Consider the following 20317-nt stretch of genomic DNA (forward strand, 5'->3'; position numbering starts at 1 on the left):
GCCTCCAGCTTCCCCCAGAGCCTAATTTATATGATTGACCACCACCTTGAGGTGCCTTTCCTGCCCTTCTGGGCCCTCCCCTTGGCCTTCTACCGTTGTTCTACTTCCACCTCTGACCCCAGCCCCAAGAAAAGGTCACAGACACTGAAGCTGTTGCTCACTACGGTGGTTGTTTACTGGGTCAGGCTAGTTTCTTAGAGCCACGGCCTCTGAATCTCGAGGCGGGTCCTGTATGAGCCTCAGAGGAAGGCGGTGGCCGGCACTGGCCACGGACACACAGCTGGCCGGAGGGGGTCAGGCAGCAAGTCATGGCAGCGGGATCCAGGTCCGGTGGGAGTGACATTTGCTGGTGCACCTTCTGCGCCACGCGGAAGCCGGTCCCATCCGGGTTGCAGCCCTCCAGTTGTCGCTGGCCAGTCACCACCAGGCATCCGCTGTTCACCTGAACCAACAGCTCCTCAGGGGTGAAGCCGTGGGCATACAGCTTCATCTGGAACCCATCCTCCCCAGCTGCCACATCCTCCGTGAGCCGCTGCACTGGTAGAGTGGCCACCTGGTTCCGTTCAGTCAAGGCCACGCTGGGACATCGGGAGGCCGACTGGCTCCCGCTAGGGAGACTGCTACTGACCCGCTGCATCAGAGTGAGCAACTGCTGTTGGGCTCGAGGCTCAGAACTTACCGGCCTGTCGGAGCTGGGGGGCGGGGGGCGGACCTCGTGGCCCCGCGTGGCTACGCTCGCGCTACGCAGCGCAGCTCTGCGCAGGGCGCTCCCTTGGCTTTCCGCTGAGTTTGGGGTTAGTTCTGCACGTCCTACCTCCACGGGTCAGGTTGGCAGCTGCTCTGTAGCCTCCCGCTGCTGCTTTTATCCCAGATCCTGCCCCTTTTTTGATCAGGGCTCTTCCCCACCTCCCTCAGAGGACCGGGCGGCCGGGGCTGTGACCCAACCAGATAAGCCAAAAGAGGCTGGCAGCGCTTGAGCCCGACTCTGCAGCGGTCACCAGCACGGAGTGAAAATGAGATTGAGCCATGAGACTCTTGCTCTTCCGCGAATCAAGTCTGGGGGCAAGGAGGACTGCCCCCGAAGAGAGCCATCAGTGTGACCACGGGGTCACTGGTTCTTGTAATATCCTACTGTTCTTTGACCACATACCAACTTGCGACACATGGGTACTAGGAGATAAATGCGTCTTCCTGGTTTCCTTCATTCATCCTACCCTCGGCCTATTGTGGCAGGCTCAGAGCTGGGCTCTGGGACCACAAAAATGAAGACATGGGCCCTGACTGGGAGATGCCCACGGTGTGGGTGGATAGCGGGTCCCGTACTCCCTCATCCCCACCTCAGGAGCCTTTTTCCTGACCCTGGCCACTACTCTGACGCTCAGTGCTTTTATAATAAACCTTTTTTGTTGTTGTTGAAGTTAACACAGAAAAGTACACAAAGCACAACCATGTAACCACTTAACAAGTCAAGAAATAGAACTATTGCTAATTAATCAGCACCCTAGCTGCAATTCTGTGTCCAGAAACGTGCGGGATAGGGGCAGAGTGAGGGGAGGAGGGAGGTGGGCATGAAACCACTACACTCCTGGCCCCAGGCCTGCATTTCCACCTTCATGGCTTGGGAGGTGATTCCCCAAATAGAAGCCTGTTTCCTGGGGTGCTTCTCCTAGTCCTCAAAAGGCAGCAATCTTGACTACCTCGGAAGCCTTCTAAAAGGATTACAAATGAGGAGGAGTCAATATGGGGTGCTGGCTCAAGCCTCATTTGGCTGTCTGGGATCGAGAGACAGCACAGAAAAGTCTGGAACCTGGAGGCGACGAAAGTAACCGTGAAAGACTACAACTCCCATCACGCTCTGGCGCAGCGACGCCTGCGCATTGAACGCCGGTTGCCCATGCGGCCCTAGGGCTGGGAGCGCCGCGCTGCGCCGCGCTCCGCTTCGGGGGAGGCCATGGCGGAACCTTCCCAGGCCTCTACCCCGGCCCCTGCCGCGCAGCCCCGTCCGCTTCAGTCCCCAGCCCCTGCCCCAACTCCGACTCCTACCCTCAGCCCAGCTTCGGCCCCGACTCCGGCTCCCACTCCGGCACCAGCCCCTGCCCCAGCTACAGCCCCAGCCGGGAGCACAGGGACTGGGGGGCCCGGGGTAGGAAGTGGGGGTACCGGGAGCGGGGGTGATCCGGCTCGACCTGGCCTGAGCCAGCAGCAGCGCGCCAGCCAAAGGAAGGCGCAAGTCCGGGGGCTGCCGCGCGCCAAGAAGCTTGAGAAGCTAGGGGTCTTCTCGGCTTGCAAGGTGGGGGCGGGGCCTGGGGTAATAGGGGGCGGGGCTTGGGGCATCCTAGGGCTTGGGTGGGAATGGGGGCAAAGCTGTGACTGGGGAGCGGCTACTCTTTCCTGGGTTACACGCTTATTGATTGATATTTCTGCTTCCAGGCCAATGAAACCTGCAAGTGTAATGGCTGGAAAAACCCCAAGCCCCCCACTGCACCCCGCATGGACCTGCAGCAGCCAGCGGCGAACCTGAGCGAGCTGTGCCGCAGCTGTGAGCACCCTTTGGGTAAGGCACGTAGTATCCGTGGAACTAGGATTGGGGAGGTGGAGGTGCTGGGTCCTGCTTGGACAGGACCACACAGTTTCATCTCTGAAAGACAGAAGATGCCTCCTAAGGAGGAATTGGGCTGGGAGTGTGTATGCCCCAAGGAAGCAGAAAGCAAACCTGCCACCGAAAGAGACAAGAGGCCCCCAAGGGCTGACATAGGAGCAGTCAGTCTCATTGCCGGGTCACACTGGTCAGAGGGACTGAGGATGTGTCTTGGCTGGCAATAATGAGGAGGAGGAAGTCCTGTTGATTTTTTGGTCAGTTTTTCCCAACTATCACTTATTCTTACAGCCGACCACGTGTCCCACCTGGAGAATGTGTCGGAGGATGAGATTAACCGGCTGCTGGGAATGGTGGTGGACGTGGAGAATCTGTTCATGTCTGTTCACAAGGAGGAGGACACGGACACCAAGCAGGTCTATTTCTACCTCTTCAAGGTGAGCTTCCTTCAAATGAGAGTGTGAGTGGGCGAAAGGGAGGCTGGGAATGTCTGCAGCTCTGTGCTCCACTGATCTCTACCCCTCCCTCTTCCTGCAGCTCCTGCGGAAATGCATCCTGCAGATGACCCGGCCTGTGGTGGAGGGGTCCCTGGGCAGCCCCCCATTTGAGAAGCCTAATATTGAGCAGGTGGGATGAGGAAGGTGGCATCTTGGAGGAGCGGGGAGCCTGTGTTATCTGCCACCCCCCCTCCTGCCCTGAGAACAGGGGAGAGGTTCAGAGAAAGGAGGATGCTTTGTGCTAACCTCAGGGTGGGTATGGAGGTGGGAGGCAGTATAATCTCTCCTTACAGCTCCAGAGCGAAAGCCACAGAGAGCCCCCCGCCCTCAGGAAGCACCTTACTTTTGGATAAGAAGGCCATGCTAGCTGCTCACACCTTCTCTCCTATTTTTTCCCTTCCCCTCCCCGCCAGGGCGTGCTAAACTTTGTGCAGTACAAGTTTAGTCACCTGGCTCCCCGGGAGCGGCAGACGATGTTCGAGCTCTCAAAGATGTTCCTGCTCTGCCTTAACTACTGGAAGCTTGAGACTCCCGCCCAATTTCGGCAGAGGTCTCAGGCCGAGGATGTGGCTACCTACAAGGTCAATTACACCAGGTAGGTCCAGCCAGGGATGGCTTGGGGGGAGGCTTGTAGGCTCAGCCTGAACTCGGTTTCTACTCTCCCTTACCACCTCCTGCTCTTGCAGATGGCTCTGCTACTGCCACGTGCCCCAGAGCTGCGATAGCCTCCCCCGGTATGAGACCACTCACGTTTTTGGGCGCAGCCTTCTCCGTTCCATCTTCACCGTTACCCGGCGACAGTTGCTAGAGAAGTTCCGGGTAGAGAAGGACAAGCTGGTGCCCGAGAAGAGGACCCTCATCCTCACCCACTTCCCCAAGTAAGGCTCGTTCTGGCCCATCAGGACCTTGCACCACGCTCTCATCCTCCCTGTTGTCCCCTTTTTCCAGGAGGGCTTCCTGGATTGATCCCTCTTCTTCCTCCATGAACCTTCTGGGATCTGGACCTCTACCTGGGAGGCTTGCCCATGGCCCAAGTGTAATTCACCGGCTCTTTGCCTGTTTGTGGGGATGGCAGGTATACGGCCTGAGTGCTAGTGCTGCCCTGCCCGCCCACCTGGTAGACATGACTACCTGTTTCCCGTGGGGCATGGACACAGCTCAGAACCTGTCTCACCGTAGCATTCCAAGAAACCAGAGCTTACACTTGAAGAGAAACCAATTTCCACCCCTGTTCTAGTCCTTTCTGTAAGATTTTTCTGTTTTGCCACACCGTCTTTTCATTTTATCCATGGTTCACAGGTATCCACAGCTTTCCAGGTGGTGCAGTGGTAACGAATCCGCCTGCTAGTGCAGGAGATATAAGAGATGGGGTTCAATGCCTGGGTCAGGAAGATTCCCTGGAGGAGGGCATGGCAACCCACTCCAGTGTTCCTGCCTGGAAAACTCCATGGACAGAGGAGCCTGGCAGGCTACAGTGTATGGGGTTGCACAGAGTTGGACTCGACAGAGCAACACACACACACAACCCACATATATACACACACCACATCACATACATACCACACCACACACACACACACACACCCCTACCTTGTTCAGGAAGCCTCTCCACACACACACCACATCACACATATACCACACCACACACACACACACACACACCACACACACACACACACACACACACCCCTACCTTGTTCAGGAAGCCTCTCTACACACACACACCACATCACATATGTACCACAACACACACACACACACACACACACACACACACACACACACACCCCTACCTTGTTCAGGAAGCCTCTCTACACACACACACCACATCATATATATACCACACCATACACATACATATGCACACACATCACACCACACCACACCCACACACACCCCCCCCACACACATCCCCCACATACACACCCCACATGCACCCCACACCCACACACACCCCACATCCCACTCCACATACATACCCCCCCACACCCCTCACACACACACGCACACACACACTCCCGTTCAGGAAGCCTCTCCTGACTACTCCAGACCCTCCTGTGCTCCTCCTGCCCCCAGGTGGGAGAAGGAAGCAGCAGGAGAGGGTGGAGTCACATTTTGATACGGAGGCCCAGGGTGACTGGGTACCCTGCCTGGCGCACAGCACAGGATGGCATCATTTCAGACCTTGTCCCCCTGTACTCCTCACCATGGCACACTGGGCCTCTGGTCTCTTCTGAATCACCTCGTCCTCCTGTCTTCAGTGAGGGGCTCTCAGAGCACAGAGGCTGTCTTTGTCTCCCAGGTCCCTGAGGGCAGCCTCCAGTCCCTCCCGTGTCTGGCCCAGGCTGCTCCCTCGGTCGGAGGACAGAGTTGTGGGACCGATTGTACCCTCCCCACAGATTCCTGTCCATGCTGGAGGAGGAGATCTATGGGGCAAACTCTCCAATCTGGGAGTCGGGCTTCACCATGCCGCCCTCAGAGGGAACCCAACTGGTGCCCCGGCCAGGTACACGCTGCACGCAGCAGGCTGTCTGCTTGGTCGTCCTGGCTGAGCTCAGCGCCCCCGGGGGAGGAGGGGCTGCGACTGGTAGCAGGGGGGCAGTGCAGGAGGGCTCGTTGGGAGTGGGAGAGCCAGGCTCTCTTTGCGGGACACACCCTACCTTTGACCTCCATCCGATTGTTTCATCTTTCACTCTCAGCTACGGTCAGCGCTGCAGTTGTTCCCAGCGCCCCCATCTTCAGCCCCACCATGGGTGGGAGCAGCAACAGCTCCCTGAGCCTGGATTCTGGAGGTACTGAGCCCATGCCAGGTGGGTACTTGACCCCTGACCTCCGCCCTCACCGACCCCCCCTCCCCCCACCCCCACCCCCACCCAACCTCTCTCGCTGTGCCTGGGAGACCTTGCCAACCCTCTCAGCAGGCGAGAAGAGGAAGCTCCCAGAGAACCTGACCCTGGAGGACGCCAAGCGGCTCCGTGTGATGGGTGACATCCCCATGGAGCTAGTTAATGAGGTCATGCTCACCATCACCGATCCTGCTGCCATGCTAGGGCCCGAGGTGGGCAGCCCAGCTTACCAACCCGTTGGGCGGGGGCTCACCACCCAAGACCCTGGCTCACCACTCCCTCCTCTGGTGCCCAGACAAGCCTGCTGTCGGCCAACGCTGCCCGGGATGAGACTGCTCGCCTGGAAGAACGCCGAGGCATCATCGAATTCCACGTCATTGGCAACTCGCTCACACCCAAGGCCAACCGGCGGGTGTTGCTGTGGCTGGTGGGGCTGCAGAATGTCTTCTCCCACCAGCTGCCGCGAATGCCCAAGGAGTACATCGCCCGCCTCGTCTTCGACCCGTAGGTCCCTGGGAGAGCACCCCCTCCCCAGCTTCCCCCAACTGCTCCTGGGCCTCTTCCTCCTTCCCCAGGGAATTCTTGCTCCTTAGTTCCCAGCACTGTGTGCAGCTCAGGCCTCTGGGGTGTTGGGTTCCTGGGGAACATTCGGGGGACGGGTAAGGCCTGTGACCTGAGCCCTCTCCCCTCAGGAAGCACAAGACTCTGGCCTTGATCAAGGACGGGCGGGTCATTGGTGGGATTTGCTTCCGCATGTTTCCCACCCAGGGCTTCACAGAGATTGTCTTCTGCGCTGTCACCTCGAATGAGCAGGTCAAGGTGAGTCTATGCTTGCCCCCAGTGTGGGTGGAGGTCAGGGAGCTCCTGGTTCCAGCTCCATCCCACCCCCTGCTTCTGAGTCTGGACCAGGTCAGAGCAGCACAATAGTGACACAGCTGCCCCCAACCCTTCTTTTAATGGCCCGACACTTCCTCACATCCCCACAAGGTGGCAGTTGTAATTTGACAACTGAATTAAGAAAACACCTGTCAACACAGGGCGCCCAAGAATCAGTAACCCTTGTTTTCTGCTAGTTTCATCAAGGTGTAACTGACATATAGGACTGTGTAAGTTTAGGGTATACAGCCTGATGCTTTGACTTGTATACATCATGAAACAACCACAGTGAACATCCACCATCTCCTATAGGTACAAAATGAAAGGAGCAGAGAAAAAATGCTTTTTTCTTTGTGATGAGAACTTTTCAGATTTATAGTAACACTTTTAAATGGATCTGTTTCCTTCTTCACAAGAACATGTACATGCATTGGAGAGTTGATCATTTTTACAACAGTCCCGTTCTGGGTGGTCGTCCTGTCTTCTATCTTGTCACAACAGGCTGACTAGTAGGGTCCCCGGTTTGTCTTATCTGTTTTTTAAAATGATATGGCTACTTTATTTTTTAGTTTTAGTTTTTGGTGGCACTGTGAGGCTTGCCAGGTCTTAGTTCCCCAACTAGAATCAAACCCACGCCCTCAGCTGTGAAAGCAAGGTACCCTAACTACTGGACCCCCAGAGGATTCCGTGATTGTCCCATTTTCCATAACCCAAATCTGCGTGGTGCCTCTGGTCCTAATGTTTGTGGAAGACAGGGTGTCTCTTTGGGATTCAGATGTCATGATGAGGGGGGCCCTTGTGATCCCCTCTCCCCTTTCCTCCAGTTCTGAGGCCCAGGGACTGAGAACTAGTGGCCTGTGGACCACAGCTTCCTGGTTGGGTTTAGATCCAGGCTCTCCCTGCCACGGCTGGTCCCCTGACCTGGACGTATTTCCTGACATAGCTGAGTTTCAGTTTTCTCTTCTGTAAGATGGAGGTAATGATAGCTGTTTCATGGGTTAACTTGCGGATTGCTCTGTAAAGAACCAAGCATCGCGCCAGGCCTGGAGTAAGCGCTTAGAAACCCAGCGCCCTTCGCTCTTCTCCCCATAAGCGCCCCTTCCTCTGCTGCTCACCTTTCCTCCTACCTGATTTGGATCCCCTGGCTGTCCCCACCTCCTTTCCAGCCGGCTCCCTCCTGTCCCTGCCCTCCGCTCCCCACCCTCCTGAGACCTCTCTAGTGTAGGCCTGCCTCCTCCCATATGATGAGCTCCCCCTCCCTCCCCTGCAGGGCTATGGTACTCACCTGATGAACCACCTGAAGGAGTATCACATCAAGCACAACATTCTCTACTTCCTCACCTACGCCGACGAGTATGCCATCGGCTACTTCAAGAAGCAGGTGACCTTCCCCTCACTCTGTGTTTGCCCACTGGCCGGGGTCAGGGGTCATTCTGTCTCGCCCCTGGTGTGGGTGGACTTCATGTCCCCTGTTCCATCCAGCACCTGTGGGGAAGTCCTTCACGCCTGTCTTTCTCCCTCCTGCTGCTGCCCCAGGGAAGAAGAGGGTTCTCCCAGGCAGCTGGGAGAACTGGGAAGTTCTCGGGGCAGGGCATAGGGGGTGGGGGTGAATCAGGAGGGGCCACCAGCCTGGAAACGTTCCAGGGACAGATTCAAGCTGGAAAAGCCTTGCTGATGGGTTGGTGGTAACTCTCCACCCCCTAGGGCTTCTCCAAGGACATCAAGGTGCCCAAGAGCCGCTACTTGGGCTACATCAAGGACTACGAGGGTGCGACACTGATGGAGTGTGAGCTGAACCCTCGAATCCCCTACACGGAGCTGTCCCACATCATCAAGAAGCAGAAGGAGGTGCGTGTGCTCATGTTCATGTCTCCATGGGACTTTGCATGAACATGCACCTGAGTGAACACGTGTGTGGGTGTAGACCGCGTATATACCTGCTTGTGCACACATGAAGTGGAGCTGGCCAGGGTCTTGATTCTTGCGCTGCCTCTAGGGGCAAGTGGGGGAGCCCTCCCTGCCTGTGGCCAGAGAGGGTGATTGCTGGAGCCAGGTTGGCCCCTCAGACCCTTCCTTCCCTCAGATCATCAAGAAGCTGATTGAGCGCAAACAGGCCCAGATCCGAAAGGTCTACCCCGGGCTCAGCTGCTTCAAGGAGGGTGTGCGGCAGATCCCTGTGGAGAGCGTCCCTGGCATTCGTGAGCAGGGGTCTTGGCACGGGAGGGGGTGCGCTGCTCACAGTGTGGATAGGCATTCTTAGGGGTGTTCTCCCATTTTGCAGGAGAGACAGGCTGGAAGCCACTGGGGAAGGAGAAAGGGTGAGTGTTGTGTGGAGGGAGCGGACAGTGAGGGCAGGGGCGGCAGACGGCCCAGGAGCCTCAGACTTGGCCTGTCTCACTCTAGGAAGGAGTTGAAGGACCCCGACCAGCTCTACACAACCCTCAAAAACCTGCTGGCCCAGATCAAGGTGGGGAGACCAGGCTCTCTTCTGGGGGTCCCTGTGCCAAAGGCTGTGGTTTTCTGACCAAGGGTGAGGGGGGGGCAGTCCCGAGATGGGCAGGGGCACATTGGATCTGGCCCCAGCTTGACTGTCCTCTGCAGTCCCACCCCAGTGCCTGGCCTTTCATGGAGCCCGTGAAGAAGTCGGAGGCCCCAGACTACTACGAGGTCATCCGCTTCCCCATCGGTGAGGACCCTTCCTTCCAGCTTCTCCCTCCCACGCCTGCCCCAGCCCCGGCCCCCCATGGCCGGGCAGCCTCTCAAAGGCGTGCCCTTCTCTCTTGCTGCCCAGACCTGAAGACCATGACAGAGAGGCTGCGCAGCCGCTACTACGTGACCCGGAAGCTCTTTGTGGCCGACCTGCAGCGGGTCATCGCCAACTGCCGCGAGTACAACCCCCCGGACAGCGAGTACTGCCGCTGCGCCAGCGCCCTGGAGAAGTTCTTCTACTTCAAGCTCAAGGAGGGCGGGCTCATTGACAAGTAGCCCAGCCTTGGACCTCGGCCTCAACGTGGAATGTCTCCCCCTCGGGTTCTGATCTCATCCCTGGGCTGCCCTTGTGCCCAGGTCTCCCTCTGTCTGAGACACTCCAGCCCGGGGCCCTCCAGCCCCTGATCCTGCAGCCCTTTCTGGGCCCTGAGGCACCCCCAAGGCTGCAGCTCTGTCCCACCGTTCATCATGTCTGAGCTTGGAAATGGGTCTCCCTGGTCTGGGAGCCTCTAAGCATGGCTGGTGGCCAGAGGATAAACGCTGCCCCGCCCTGATCTGATCCCCTCTCCCCACACACACACTCACACACTCCCCCAAGCGATACAGCTTTGGAGTCCTGGGCCTTGCTCAGATCACTGGTTCCTCAAGGGCAGGATCGCCAATTTTAGGTTGAGTGAGGGGACATCAGGGCTTGGGAGCTCAAGCTGGACTGAAGGGGCCATGCCTCACCCTGCACTGTTCTGTTTGTCCCCTAGGGGCAGGGGGCATGGGGACCATTCATTTCCTGGCATTAATCCCTTGGAGGGAACAATAAAGTTTTGCTTTTGTTTTGTCTGTGTGATGGTTTCCTCAGTAAAATCCCCTGCTGACCCTGTTGTGCCAATATCCCCTGCAAGCTGGGGCTGCCCTTCCCAGCAAACCTCTGGTTCCTGTCCTGCACCCCCAGGGGTGATGGGACCTGCCAGGCTGCGCCCCGCCCCCCACCCCACTTCTCCCTGCTGGCTGCTTTTGGGGGAGGGGCTGAGCAGGACCCAGGCTGCCGTCCCATGTGGTCAGCAGCATTGCTCTTCCCCTCACTGCCCACCCTCACCCCGCACCACCCCCCCTCCCTGGGCCCCCTGAAGCACATGATTGATTGCAGGGAAGGGAGATTCCTAGGTTGATCTCGGCTGGGCTGGCTCCTCCCCCCAGTTTCAGTTTCTATTTCCTTCTCTGCAGAGCCCAGCAGCATTTGGGCTGAGCCGGCGAGGCTGCAGGTGAGACAGACGCTGTCAGCATAGCTGGGGCTGGTGTGATCTGCTCCCACCCAGTTCAGGTTCCCAGGAGGTCCCAATGTTGCCCTGCCCCCTTCTCCCTCAGGCGGGAGGGAGTTCCCACGCACCCCCAACCCTGGCCCCCACACAACGAGCGAGTGAGCGAGCTCCCCAAACCAGATGGAGCTGGCCAGGAAGGGGGAGTGGCTCTGACAGGGGCTGGACCTAGGAGGGAGCCAGGAGGGTCTTTGGGTCTGAGCTCCCTGCCATTTCCAGAATGGAGCTGCGACCCTACCAATGGGAGGTGATCATGCCTGCCCTGGAGGGCAAGAATATCATCATATGGCTGCCCACGGGCTCTGGGAAGACCAGGGCAGCTGCTTATGTGGCCAAGAGGCATCTAGAGACCGTGGACGGAGCCAAGGTGGTTGTATTGGTCAACAGGGTGAGTGTCCTGCCCTCCCCTCACTGTGGCTTCTCAATTTCTCAGGTAACCTCTCAGGAGCCTCCAGAACTCCAAACCGGCTGTGACCGTCTCTAAGTTCCCCTGTCTCTTCCCATTCCAGAACCCAGCTATGTCCTGAGGGGTTCACCTTGCCCCACCCCCACCCCCCAGGCCCTCATCTAGCTTCCTCTCCCATCTCATTCTCCATCTCCAGGTGCACCTGGTGAGCCAGCATTGTGAGGAGTTCAGCCGCATGCTGGAGAGACGCTGGACCATCACAACCCTGAGCGGGAACATGGGGCCACGAGCTGGTTTTGGCCACGTCGCCCGGAGGCACGACCTGCTCATCTGCACGGCTGAGCTGCTGCAGAAGGCACTGGCCAGCCCGGAAGAGGAGGAGCATGTGGAGCTCAATGGTGAGGGCTGTGGGCAGGGGGAGAGGGTACGCCTGAGGCACCCTGCCTTGGGGACCCCAGGGCTCCTGGTGTAGTAAAGGAACACTCTGTAGAATGAGGAATTCCCCATTCACCAAACCCCAGCATACACCCCAGTAGAAACAGATCTGGCTAGAGTGCAGGATCTCGGGCAGGTCCCTTGCCCCAGCTGAGCCTTAGTTTACTAACCTGTAGATGGAGGTAAATTGTCCCTACGTGGCCCATTCTCTGGGGCCCAGGTGCAGGCTGTGAAGGGAAGGAGGAGTTCTCAGATGAGCTGTGAGGACTGTGCGAAACCAAGCTCATGGGAAGAAGGGCTGTGGAAGCTCAGCTCATAACCTTCCCTGCGCGCCCTCAGCCTTCTCGCTGCTGGTGGTGGATGAGTGTCACCACACGCACAAAGACACCGTCTACAACATCATCTTGAGCCGATACCTGGAGCTTAAACTCCAGAGGACCCGGCCGCTGCCTCAGGTGCTGGGTCTCACCGCCTCCCCAGGCACTGGCGGCGCCTCCACGCTCGAGGGGGCCATTGATCACGTCCTGCAGGTCAGCTTGGCCCCTGTGACCCACCCACCCTGCCCTAAACCATGCCCATCAGCTTTCCCCAGGCTGCCCCTGGGGGGGGAGGGTTGGGGCCCCTGCCCCACCTAAGCACTAGCCTCACGCTTAGAATAATCTCCCAAGTCCACTCTGGCTTATAAGGTCCCACATGATCGAGCCCCTGCCTACCTCCCACCCTCATTTCCCGCACCTTCTCCTCTCTGCCGCCCCCCGCCCAACTCCCACTATTCTGACCTTCTCTCTGTATCGTGAGCAAGTCAGGCTTGTCCTCATCTCAGGACCTATGGCATCTGCCACTTCTTCTGCCCTGAGTGTCTTTATTCTGCATTTCACCTGTTGGTTCTTTCTCATCTTTCAGGGAACAGCTTAAATGTCATTTCTTCAGAGTTTTCCCTGATCATCCCTGCACTGTTCCATACCAATTTGATTTTTTTCAGTTAGTTAAAACTACTTGAATTACTCTCATTCTGCTACTCTTTACTCGTTTATCATCGGTCTCCCCAACTCCAATGTAAGATGCTCTATGTCCCCAGTAACTAGAACAGCACTGGGCATACAACAGGGGCAATAGCTATTTGTTTTTGTTGTTGTTTTGTTTTTAAAATTTACTTATTTATTGTTGGCTGCATTGGGTCTTCCTTGCTGTGCACAGGCTTCCTCCTGATGCAGAAAGCGGGGGCAACTCTTAGTGTGGTATTCTTATTTCTCATTGCAGTGGCTTCTCTTTTTGCGGGGCACAGGCTCTAGGTTCGTGGGTTCAGTAGTTCTGGCTCGTGGGCTCTACAGTGCAGGCTCAGTAGTTGTGATGCAAGGGCTCAGCTGCCCTGAGACATGTGGAATCTTCCTGGACCAGGGATGGAACCCAAGTACGTTGCATTGGCTAGTGGGTTCTTAATCATTGGGCCTCCATGGCAGTCCACAAGATATTGGTTGAATATATGAATCCCCATTCCTGATGGCCCTGCCTCAGCCCACCCTGCCCCAAAGCTCTGCCCATTGTCCCCACAACCCCCCCCATTCCAGTGAACCCTGCTCTGTTGCCCCAGCTCTGTGCCAACCTGGACACATGGTGCATCATGTCACCCCAGAACCATCGCCCCCAGTTGCAGGAGCACAGCCACCAGCCCTGCAAACAGTATGACCTCTGCTACAGGCACACCCAGGTACGCGGGGTGGGGGGGAAGGCCGGGGCAGGGGGTGGGGTGTGGTGTCAACTTAGGACACTTGGGATTGAGCTCTGACTCCACCCTCACCAGCTATGTGGTTCCAGGTTATTTGCTTTTGTCTCAAACTCCATTTCTTCTTTCCATGAAATGGGGCAGATACAGCCCATGCCTTCAGCCTGCTGTTTGTTTAGACTCAGATGCTACCATGGGGGAATCTCAAAACCCTGGGCACGGTTTGCAAACTGCAAAGCTGGGCACTTTGTCCTGAGGCTGTTCCAAGCTCTCTCCTGTGGTGCAGACACTGTCTGGGGTCTGCTCTGATGGGGCTGGACAGGACTAGACAGACATCATTGTGCTCGAGCCAGAGGTCAGGGGTGCAGACAGAGCAGGAGCCAGGGGCAGGACCCCGACTCCTACCTCCAACCAAGACTCCTCCACACCCCAGCCGGCCTCCCTCTGGGGCTGGCTCCTCTCCAGCTTCGATATGCCTGCAGTAGCAACGCAGCTTCACCCAGAGATCAGCTTCCCCACTAGGTGCCCATTCCCTCCGTGTGTTTGGAAATCCCCTCACATCCTCACTCTTCTCGCCCAGGACCCGTTTGGGGACATGCTGAAGAAGCTCATGGACCAAATCCACGACCATCTGGAGATGCCCGAGTTGAGACGGGACTTCGGGACGCAAACCTACGAGCAGCAAGTGGTGGAACTGAGCCAGGATGGTGACCGGGGCTGGGCGGGGCGGCGCCCTAGGGGAGGGCTAGGAGGTGGGGGCGATCCGGGGTGGGGCCAGCCTGGGCGGAGCCCTTCTGGGGGCGGAGCCTAGGCGGAAGTTGACCCTGCAGGGGCGTGGCCACTCAGATCCTACGAACCCGACCCTCCCGCAGCGGCTGAGGCGGGGCTACTGGATCGGCGGGTGTACGCGCTTCACCTGCGTCGGTACAACGACGCGCTGCTTATCCACGACACGGTCCGCGCAGTGGATGCCCTCGACACGCTGCGAGATTTCTACAACAGGGAGCGCGCCACTAAGACCCGGATCCTGCATGCCGAGCGCTGGCTGCTGGCGCTGTTTGATGGTGAGGCTCGCAGCTGAATTAGAGGTCAGAGGCCAGTCAGGGCACAGGTCCCAACGTGGGTGGGAGAAGTGCTAATGAGGGTACTGGGGCCCTAATTTTCTAACCCAAAGTCAAGGTCGAAGATATGACAAAAGGTAATATGCCCTCGTTTGTGAAGGTTTGGGTGGGTGTAAAAACTAATTCATGTTTATGACAAAGATTTTTTTAAAAACCATTTAATTGGGAATGGTCCTTGAAAGTTTGGGATGTGTGGTCCCTTTAAACTGGAACAGTGAGGTGGTCAGAGGGCGAAATGCAAGAGGCCTCAGCACAGGCTGGAAAGCAAGGATCCTTCTGAAAAGACCTGAGGTTGAGTCAATCCCAGGGAGCAAAGGTTAGCATGAAAAGACCCAGGGGCATCTGGGTAGCTGGGCTGAAGAGAGGTGCTGGATGAGGTATGTGAACAAAGGATTCTGCACTGTAAGGCCCTGATGTAAGGCTGGCTGGCCTCAAGCCTGGGCAGGCAGAGAGGAGCCAGGGTGACGAGGAAAGAACTGAGCTGGAGGCCAGCCCCGGTTCTGCCGAGACTCCAGATTGATTACTAAGTGTGGTCGCTCCGTCACGTCCAACTCTTTGCGACCCCATGGACTATAGCCCACCAGGCTCTTTTGTCCATGGGATTCTCCAGGCAAGAATACTGGAGTGGGTTGCCATTCCCTTCTTCAGGGGATCTTCCTGACCCAGGGATTGAACCTGGGTCGCCTTTATTGCACGCAGATTCTTTACTGTCTGAGCCATCCCAGAAGCCACCAGGGCAGGCAGAGGGTATCCTTAAATGTGCTTTTGGTGCTGTTCAGGGGAATTAGGCAGGAGCACATATCCTCAGGCACACACCCCCCGCCCCCCAACCCCGTACTCCTGTGATGTTATCCCTATGAATCCCACACCCCAGCCATGCCTTGCCCACCTCCAGGCCTCTGTTTTGGGCTTTTCTGGCAGACCACGAGAATGAGCTGACCCACCTGGCAACTAGCAGCCCAGAGAACCCGAAACTGGAGGTGCTGGAAGCAATCCTGCTGAAGCAATTCAGGAGCCCTGACAGACCCCGGGGCATCATCTTCACCCGAACCCGCCAGAGCGCTCACTCCCTCCTGTTGTGGCTCCAGCAGCAGCCAGGCCTGCAGACAGTGGACATCCGGCCCCAGGTGTTGATTGGGGCTGGGAACAACAGCCAGAAGACTCAGCTGATCCAGATGACACAGGTGTGGGCTCTGGGGGGAGGAGCTGAGGGTGGGGGAGTTCCCTAGGGCAGAAAAGAAGGGGACAGAGTCTTCACTCTGGCAATGGGGGACTGATTATCTCTAGGGAGAGGGCAGAGACAGAGACCCTGAGGTCCCTAGTGCTGAAGGTTTCCCAAGTCTGGAAGTCTCTGGGGGAAGAGATGCAGAGGCTTGGGGAATCTATGGGGACAGGTGAGTGATGTCCTCAGAACAGAGAGTCAGAGGCCTGGGATCCCTTGCTTGAAAAGAATAGGTCCTGAGAGCTCCTAGAGTAGAGGGGCAGGGACCTTTGGAGACTCCTAAGGGAGACAGTCCATCCTAAAGGAAATCAGTACTGAATATCCATTGGAAGGACTGATGCTGAAGCTGAAACTCCAATACTGTGGCCACCTGATGTGAAGAACTGACTCATTTGCAAAGACCCTGATGCTGGGAAAGATTGAAGATGGGAGAAGGTGACGACAGAGAATGAGAAGGTTGGATGGCTTCACCAACTCTATGGACATGAATTTGAGCAAGCTCTGGGAGTTGGTGATGGACAGGAAGGCTTGGCGTGCTGCAGTCCATGGGGTCACAAAGGGTCGGACACGACTGAGTGACTGAACTGAAGGGAGACAGAGTTTAGATGGTTACCTTGGAAGATGAGCAAGGTCCTGGGGGGTACTTGAAGGTCGAAGTGGGAATTCAAAGTCCCTCAGGAAAGGGACCAAGGTTGTGAGTAAAAGGGTCAAACCCGGAGAGGCAGAGCTAGCAGGATGGTTGGACTGAACCTGTCATTTACCATCTTCTTTCTCTTCCCCGACCCCACCATCCCAGCGGGACCAGCAAGAAGTAATCCAGAAGTTCCGGACTGGTACCCTGAACCTCCTGGTGGCCACGAGTGTGGCAGAGGAGGGGCTGGACATCCCCCAGTGCAATGTGGTGGTGCGCTATGGGCTCCTGACCAATGAGATCTCCATGGTCCAGGTGCTCAAAGCAGCCCTCCCCCAACCAGCCCTCAAAGGATGCTGTGTGTGGGACCCCAGCCCCACTTAGCCCCCTCTGTTTTCTCTTTTCCCAGGCAAGGGGCCGGGCCCGGGCCAGCCAAAGCACGTACTCGTTTGTGGCAGCCCAAGGCAGTCGGGAGCTGCGGCGGGAGCTGACGAATGAGGCGCTGGAGACTCTGATGGAACGGGCAGTGGCAGCTGTGCAGGCGATGGACCAGGCTGAGTACCAGGCCAAGGTTTGTGGGCAGCCTGAGTACCCTGAGGGGACGGAGACTGAGGACGCTCTGCCTGGAAGGTCTCTGGCCACTCACACATACACTCCCTGGGTCCCCGTTCCTCTGGGGGCTAACCTGGCCCACCTGGGAAAGGTAGAGGCTGGAGGCTGAGGGTAGGGCTGCCAGGGAAGGCAGTGGCTGTTCTCCAAAATGCCTGGGGAGCAGGCCTTATCCAGGGCTTTGAATTTACCCTTATCACCAAATACTTTGTGCATCTGGGAGAGCTGCCTTACAGCCCTTCTGGAACCAGTGTAGTGGAGTGTGGGAATGTAGTTGCCCAATTGTGTCCAATTCTTGTGACCCCATTGACTGTAGTCTGCCAGACTTCTCTGTGCGTGATATTCTCCAGGCAAGAACACTGGGGTGGGTAGTGAAGATTCCCTTCTCCAAGGGATCCTCCTGACCCAAGGATTGAACCCAGGTCTCCTGCATTGCAGGCAGATTCTTTATCATCTGAGTCACCAAGGAACTCCCTTCTGGAACCAGGAAGGGGGAAACAAATAGACACATCCACAAAATAAGCCCAGAACCAAGACTGAAATGAGTTCCCCTGAGGTAGGATCACCAGCGTCCAGGCTTGTTCAGGATGGTCCCTGTTTACTTCTGTTGTCCTTGCATAATTGTTCATGATAGCCCATGTTAGATTCCCTGTTGGCTCAGCTCGTAAAGAATCCGCCTGCAATGCAGGAGACCCTGGTTCAATTCCTGGGTTGGGAAGATCCCCTGGAGGAGGGCATGGCAACCCACTCCAGTATTCTTGCCTGGAGAATGCCCATGGACAGAGGAGCCTGGTGGGCTACAGTCCATGTGGTCGCAAAGAGTCGGACACAACTGAGCGATTAAGCACTTTAGATTAAATGAAGCCACTTTGCACAAAATCCTCCAAAGTAGGGGTAAAGATTCAGCGAGAAAGTTTCCTTCCCTCCCATAGTTGTCCCCACCCCCATATTTTTTGCCACAGAGCTGCTTCTAACAGCTCCAGGAATGGTTGAAGCAGTCCCTTTGGCTGCTAATGATCTGAGGTCTTTGGGAACCCTTTGTCCCCCGGAAGCATTCCTGGGGTCAGGTCTCTCCAGTCTCAGCCATGCCCGGTGACAACTCCCATCTCAGATCCGGGATTTGCAGCGGGCAGCGTTGGTCAAGAGGGCAGTCCAGGCAGCCCAGAGAGAGAGTCGGCAGCGCAAGTTCCTGGCGGAGCAGGTCCAGCTCCTCTGCATCAACTGTGTGGTGTCCGTGGGCTATGGGAGTGACCTCCGGAAGGTGGAGGGTACCCATCACGTCAATGTGAACCCCAACTTCTCGTAAGAACCGTGGAAGGGGATGTCAGGATGGGAAGAGGGGAGAGAGGAAGAGGTATAATGGGGGATGAAGAATCCCTCCCATCTAGACAGTGCTTTGAGCGTTTGGGAGGTTAAAGAGCATTTTAACAACTACTAAGTGTGCATTTTCACAATAGTCTGATTAGACAGGTCTTATCATCACCCCATTTTACAGGTAAGGAAACAGGCCCAGAGAAGCTAAGTGACTTGCCCAAGTCCCCACAGCTACTGTGTGGTTGAGCACGAGCTGGAATTCAGGATGCCAAATGCTGAGAAGCCACAAACTGGCCCCTTGGTCCTACCTACTTTGAAGACATGAAGGGGGCTAATTGTCCCCAAGCCATCCCCTTGTCTTCTACCATAGAGGGTGACCTTCCCCTATCCTCCATCCATTCATTATTTATTAGGCACCTGCTGTGTGCCAGGCCACGGATCCTCACAGTTTCTTGAGGAGGTAGCATTTCCACTACATCTTGTCTTGAAAAAGGCACTGGGTTAGAATATGTGTGGAGGTTGGGGTGATGCAATGGGAGTAATTGTGGTTGATATGAGTGAAAGAGGTGGTGAAGGAAGAGATTCTGGAGGAACACAGACTGGCCTGTGCAGGACCTTGAAGGTCAGACCTGAAAGTTTAGCCTTTGTCCTGTAGGCAGTGAGGAGTCTGGGAGGGATTTTTGAGCAAGGGCATGTCAGGGTCAGATGTACATTTGTAGAGGATCACTTTGGTGGTTGGTGGCAGGATGACATAGGATTGAGAAGAAGGATGGAATCGGATGGAAGGCTGGGACAGGGAGAGCTTTTGGGAGACTGTTAAAATCATCCAGGTGCTGAGACCTGAACTTGGGCAGAAGAGGATGCCGGGGAGGCAGCATAGGCAGCATAGCATAAGGAAGATGGGGTTTCCCGGCCCTGGGAAGTCTCTGTGCCTCTTAACAGGCAGAAATGCCCAAGGCCCAGGCGGAGGCTCCGCAGGCAGGAGGGCATGAGACCTGGGGTTGGGGTGGGAAGTGGGGTCCGTGAGGGCTGTGGCCACCCCCATTCCTTTCCAGGATCTACTACAACATCTCAGAGCAGCCTGTGGTCATCGACAGAGACTTCAAGGACTGGAGACCCGGGGGTGCCATTAGCTGCCGGAACTGTGGGGAGGTAAGTGCTGGGGCCGTGGCCCTTTGCTCTAGTCTTGAGAAGTCTTCAGTCTGAGAGAGGGGGCCCAGTCTCTGCCATCAGGTGCCCTCCCTGGGAGGGAGGAGACAACCCTGCCCCAGGACTTCCCAATCTGGGGAGTTCCTCCACTATGGTAGGGAGACCACAATGTGATGGAGGAGATAGTTCTCAGGCTGAGGTGGGAGACACAGGCACAGCATGCATGGACTCTGACTGGAGAAAAGAAGCTCTCTGAGGATAGACTCAGACCTGGCCATCTCTCTCCTCTCCCCCCAGGCCTGGGGTCTGCAGATAATCTACAAGTCAGTGAAGCTGCCGGTGCTCAAAGTTGGCAGTATGCTGCTGGAGACACCACAAGGGCGAGTCCGGGCCAAGAAGTGGTCCCGCGTGCCCTTCACTGTGCCTGACTTTGACTATGTGCAATGTGCTGAGGGCCTGGCGGGCCTCTCTCTGGACTGACTGCCTTGTCCTGCAATGCCCAGCACAGCCTGCAGGGGGCAGGAGAATCCACAACAGCCACCATCTCCTGGGCAAAGCCTGGGTCCAGCCCCTCCCACCGGAGTCACCAATTCCTGACTCCCTACTGACCAACCAGCCACAGAGGAACCCTGGGCTCCCAGGCTGGCTCGACTCCTATACTGAGGAAGCAGCCCGAGAGCCACAGCTCATCCCAAATATCCTCACATGTACATAGACACCTTCGTATACACTGAATGGAACCGGGGGAGGCGGGGGTGGAAACTGAGGCAGGAGAATGGCCACCCTGACTAGGCATCATCACGGTTTCCCTTCAACATTCCTTCCCTGCCAAGGCCACTGCTATTTTTTGAGATTCTTCATAAATTAAAAATA

At 56.7% G+C, this 20317-nt stretch overlaps 3 protein-coding genes across 6 annotated transcripts; 2 read left to right on the forward strand and 1 right to left on the reverse strand.

Moving 5' to 3' along the window:
• Positions 1-151: 151 nt before the first annotated feature.
• Positions 152-687, reverse strand: HSPB9 (heat shock protein family B (small) member 9). The gene has a single exon (XM_020887992.2). It carries the CDS (start codon positions 635-637, stop codon positions 182-184), a length of 456 nt encoding a protein of 151 aa, XP_020743651.1. The 5' UTR covers positions 638-687; the 3' UTR covers positions 152-181.
• A 1197-nt stretch (positions 688-1884) lies between these two features.
• KAT2A (lysine acetyltransferase 2A) lies at positions 1885-10354 on the forward strand. Of its 2 annotated transcripts, none has more exons than XM_020887988.2 (18): positions 1885-2290; positions 2431-2554; positions 2888-3033; positions 3134-3223; positions 3507-3688; positions 3780-3971; positions 5493-5599; positions 5793-5903; positions 6012-6151; positions 6235-6443; positions 6632-6758; positions 8086-8196; positions 8520-8663; positions 8899-9013; positions 9097-9133; positions 9219-9282; positions 9417-9501; positions 9607-10354. In XM_020887988.2, the coding sequence occupies exons 1-18, from the start codon at positions 1952-1954 to the stop codon at positions 9798-9800; spliced, it is 2517 nt and encodes an 838-aa protein (XP_020743647.1). In that variant the 5' UTR covers positions 1885-1951; the 3' UTR covers positions 9801-10354. The 2 variants fall into 2 exon arrangements, with proteins under 2 accessions (XP_020743647.1, XP_020743648.1); XM_020887989.2 differs by having other exon boundaries at positions 6015-6151.
• Positions 10355-10680: 326 nt separating this feature from the next.
• DHX58 (DExH-box helicase 58) lies at positions 10681-20026 on the forward strand. Of its 3 annotated transcripts, none has more exons than XM_020887986.2 (13): positions 10682-10780; positions 11054-11222; positions 11437-11638; positions 12015-12205; positions 13267-13383; positions 13979-14105; positions 14271-14462; positions 15441-15703; positions 16538-16687; positions 16782-16943; positions 18093-18283; positions 19351-19447; positions 19742-20026. In XM_020887986.2, exons 2-13 carry the CDS (start codon positions 11055-11057, stop codon positions 19922-19924), a joined length of 2043 nt encoding a protein of 680 aa, XP_020743645.2. In that variant the 5' UTR covers positions 10682-10780; position 11054; the 3' UTR covers positions 19925-20026. The 3 variants fall into 3 exon arrangements, with proteins under 3 accessions (XP_070335590.1, XP_020743645.2, XP_020743646.2); XM_020887987.2 differs by having other exon boundaries at positions 18108-18283; XM_070479489.1 differs by lacking the exon at positions 18093-18283 and having other exon boundaries at positions 10681-10780; positions 19742-19830.
• The last annotated feature ends 291 nt before the right edge of the window (positions 20027-20317 follow it).

Source organism: Odocoileus virginianus, chromosome 17, assembly GCF_023699985.2.
Source record: "Odocoileus virginianus isolate 20LAN1187 ecotype Illinois chromosome 17, Ovbor_1.2, whole genome shotgun sequence".
NCBI lineage: Eukaryota > Metazoa > Chordata > Mammalia > Artiodactyla > Cervidae > Odocoileus > Odocoileus virginianus.

Excerpts from the sequence above, each read along its gene's own strand:
- KAT2A (XM_020887988.2), top strand. The coding sequence starts at position 1,952 with ATGGCGGAACCTTCCCAGGCCTCTACCCCGGCCCCTGCCGCGCAGCCC. Across the intron at positions 5,600-5,792 it reads CCAACTGGTGCCCCGGCCAG|CTACGGTCAGCGCTGCAGTT; the intron begins GTACACGCTGCA and ends TTTCACTCTCAG. Across the intron at positions 9,014-9,096 it reads GGAGAGCGTCCCTGGCATTC|GAGAGACAGGCTGGAAGCCA; the intron begins GTGAGCAGGGGT and ends CCCATTTTGCAG.
- DHX58 (XM_020887986.2), top strand. The coding sequence starts at position 11,055 with ATGGAGCTGCGACCCTACCAATGGGAGGTGATCATGCCTGCCCTGGAG. Across the intron at positions 14,106-14,270 it reads GGTGGAACTGAGCCAGGATG|CGGCTGAGGCGGGGCTACTG; the intron begins GTGACCGGGGCT and ends ACCCTCCCGCAG. Across the intron at positions 18,284-19,350 it reads AATGTGAACCCCAACTTCTC|GATCTACTACAACATCTCAG; the intron begins GTAAGAACCGTG and ends ATTCCTTTCCAG.
- HSPB9 (XM_020887992.2), bottom strand. The coding sequence starts at position 637 with ATGCAGCGGGTCAGTAGCAGTCTCCCTAGCGGGAGCCAGTCGGCCTCC.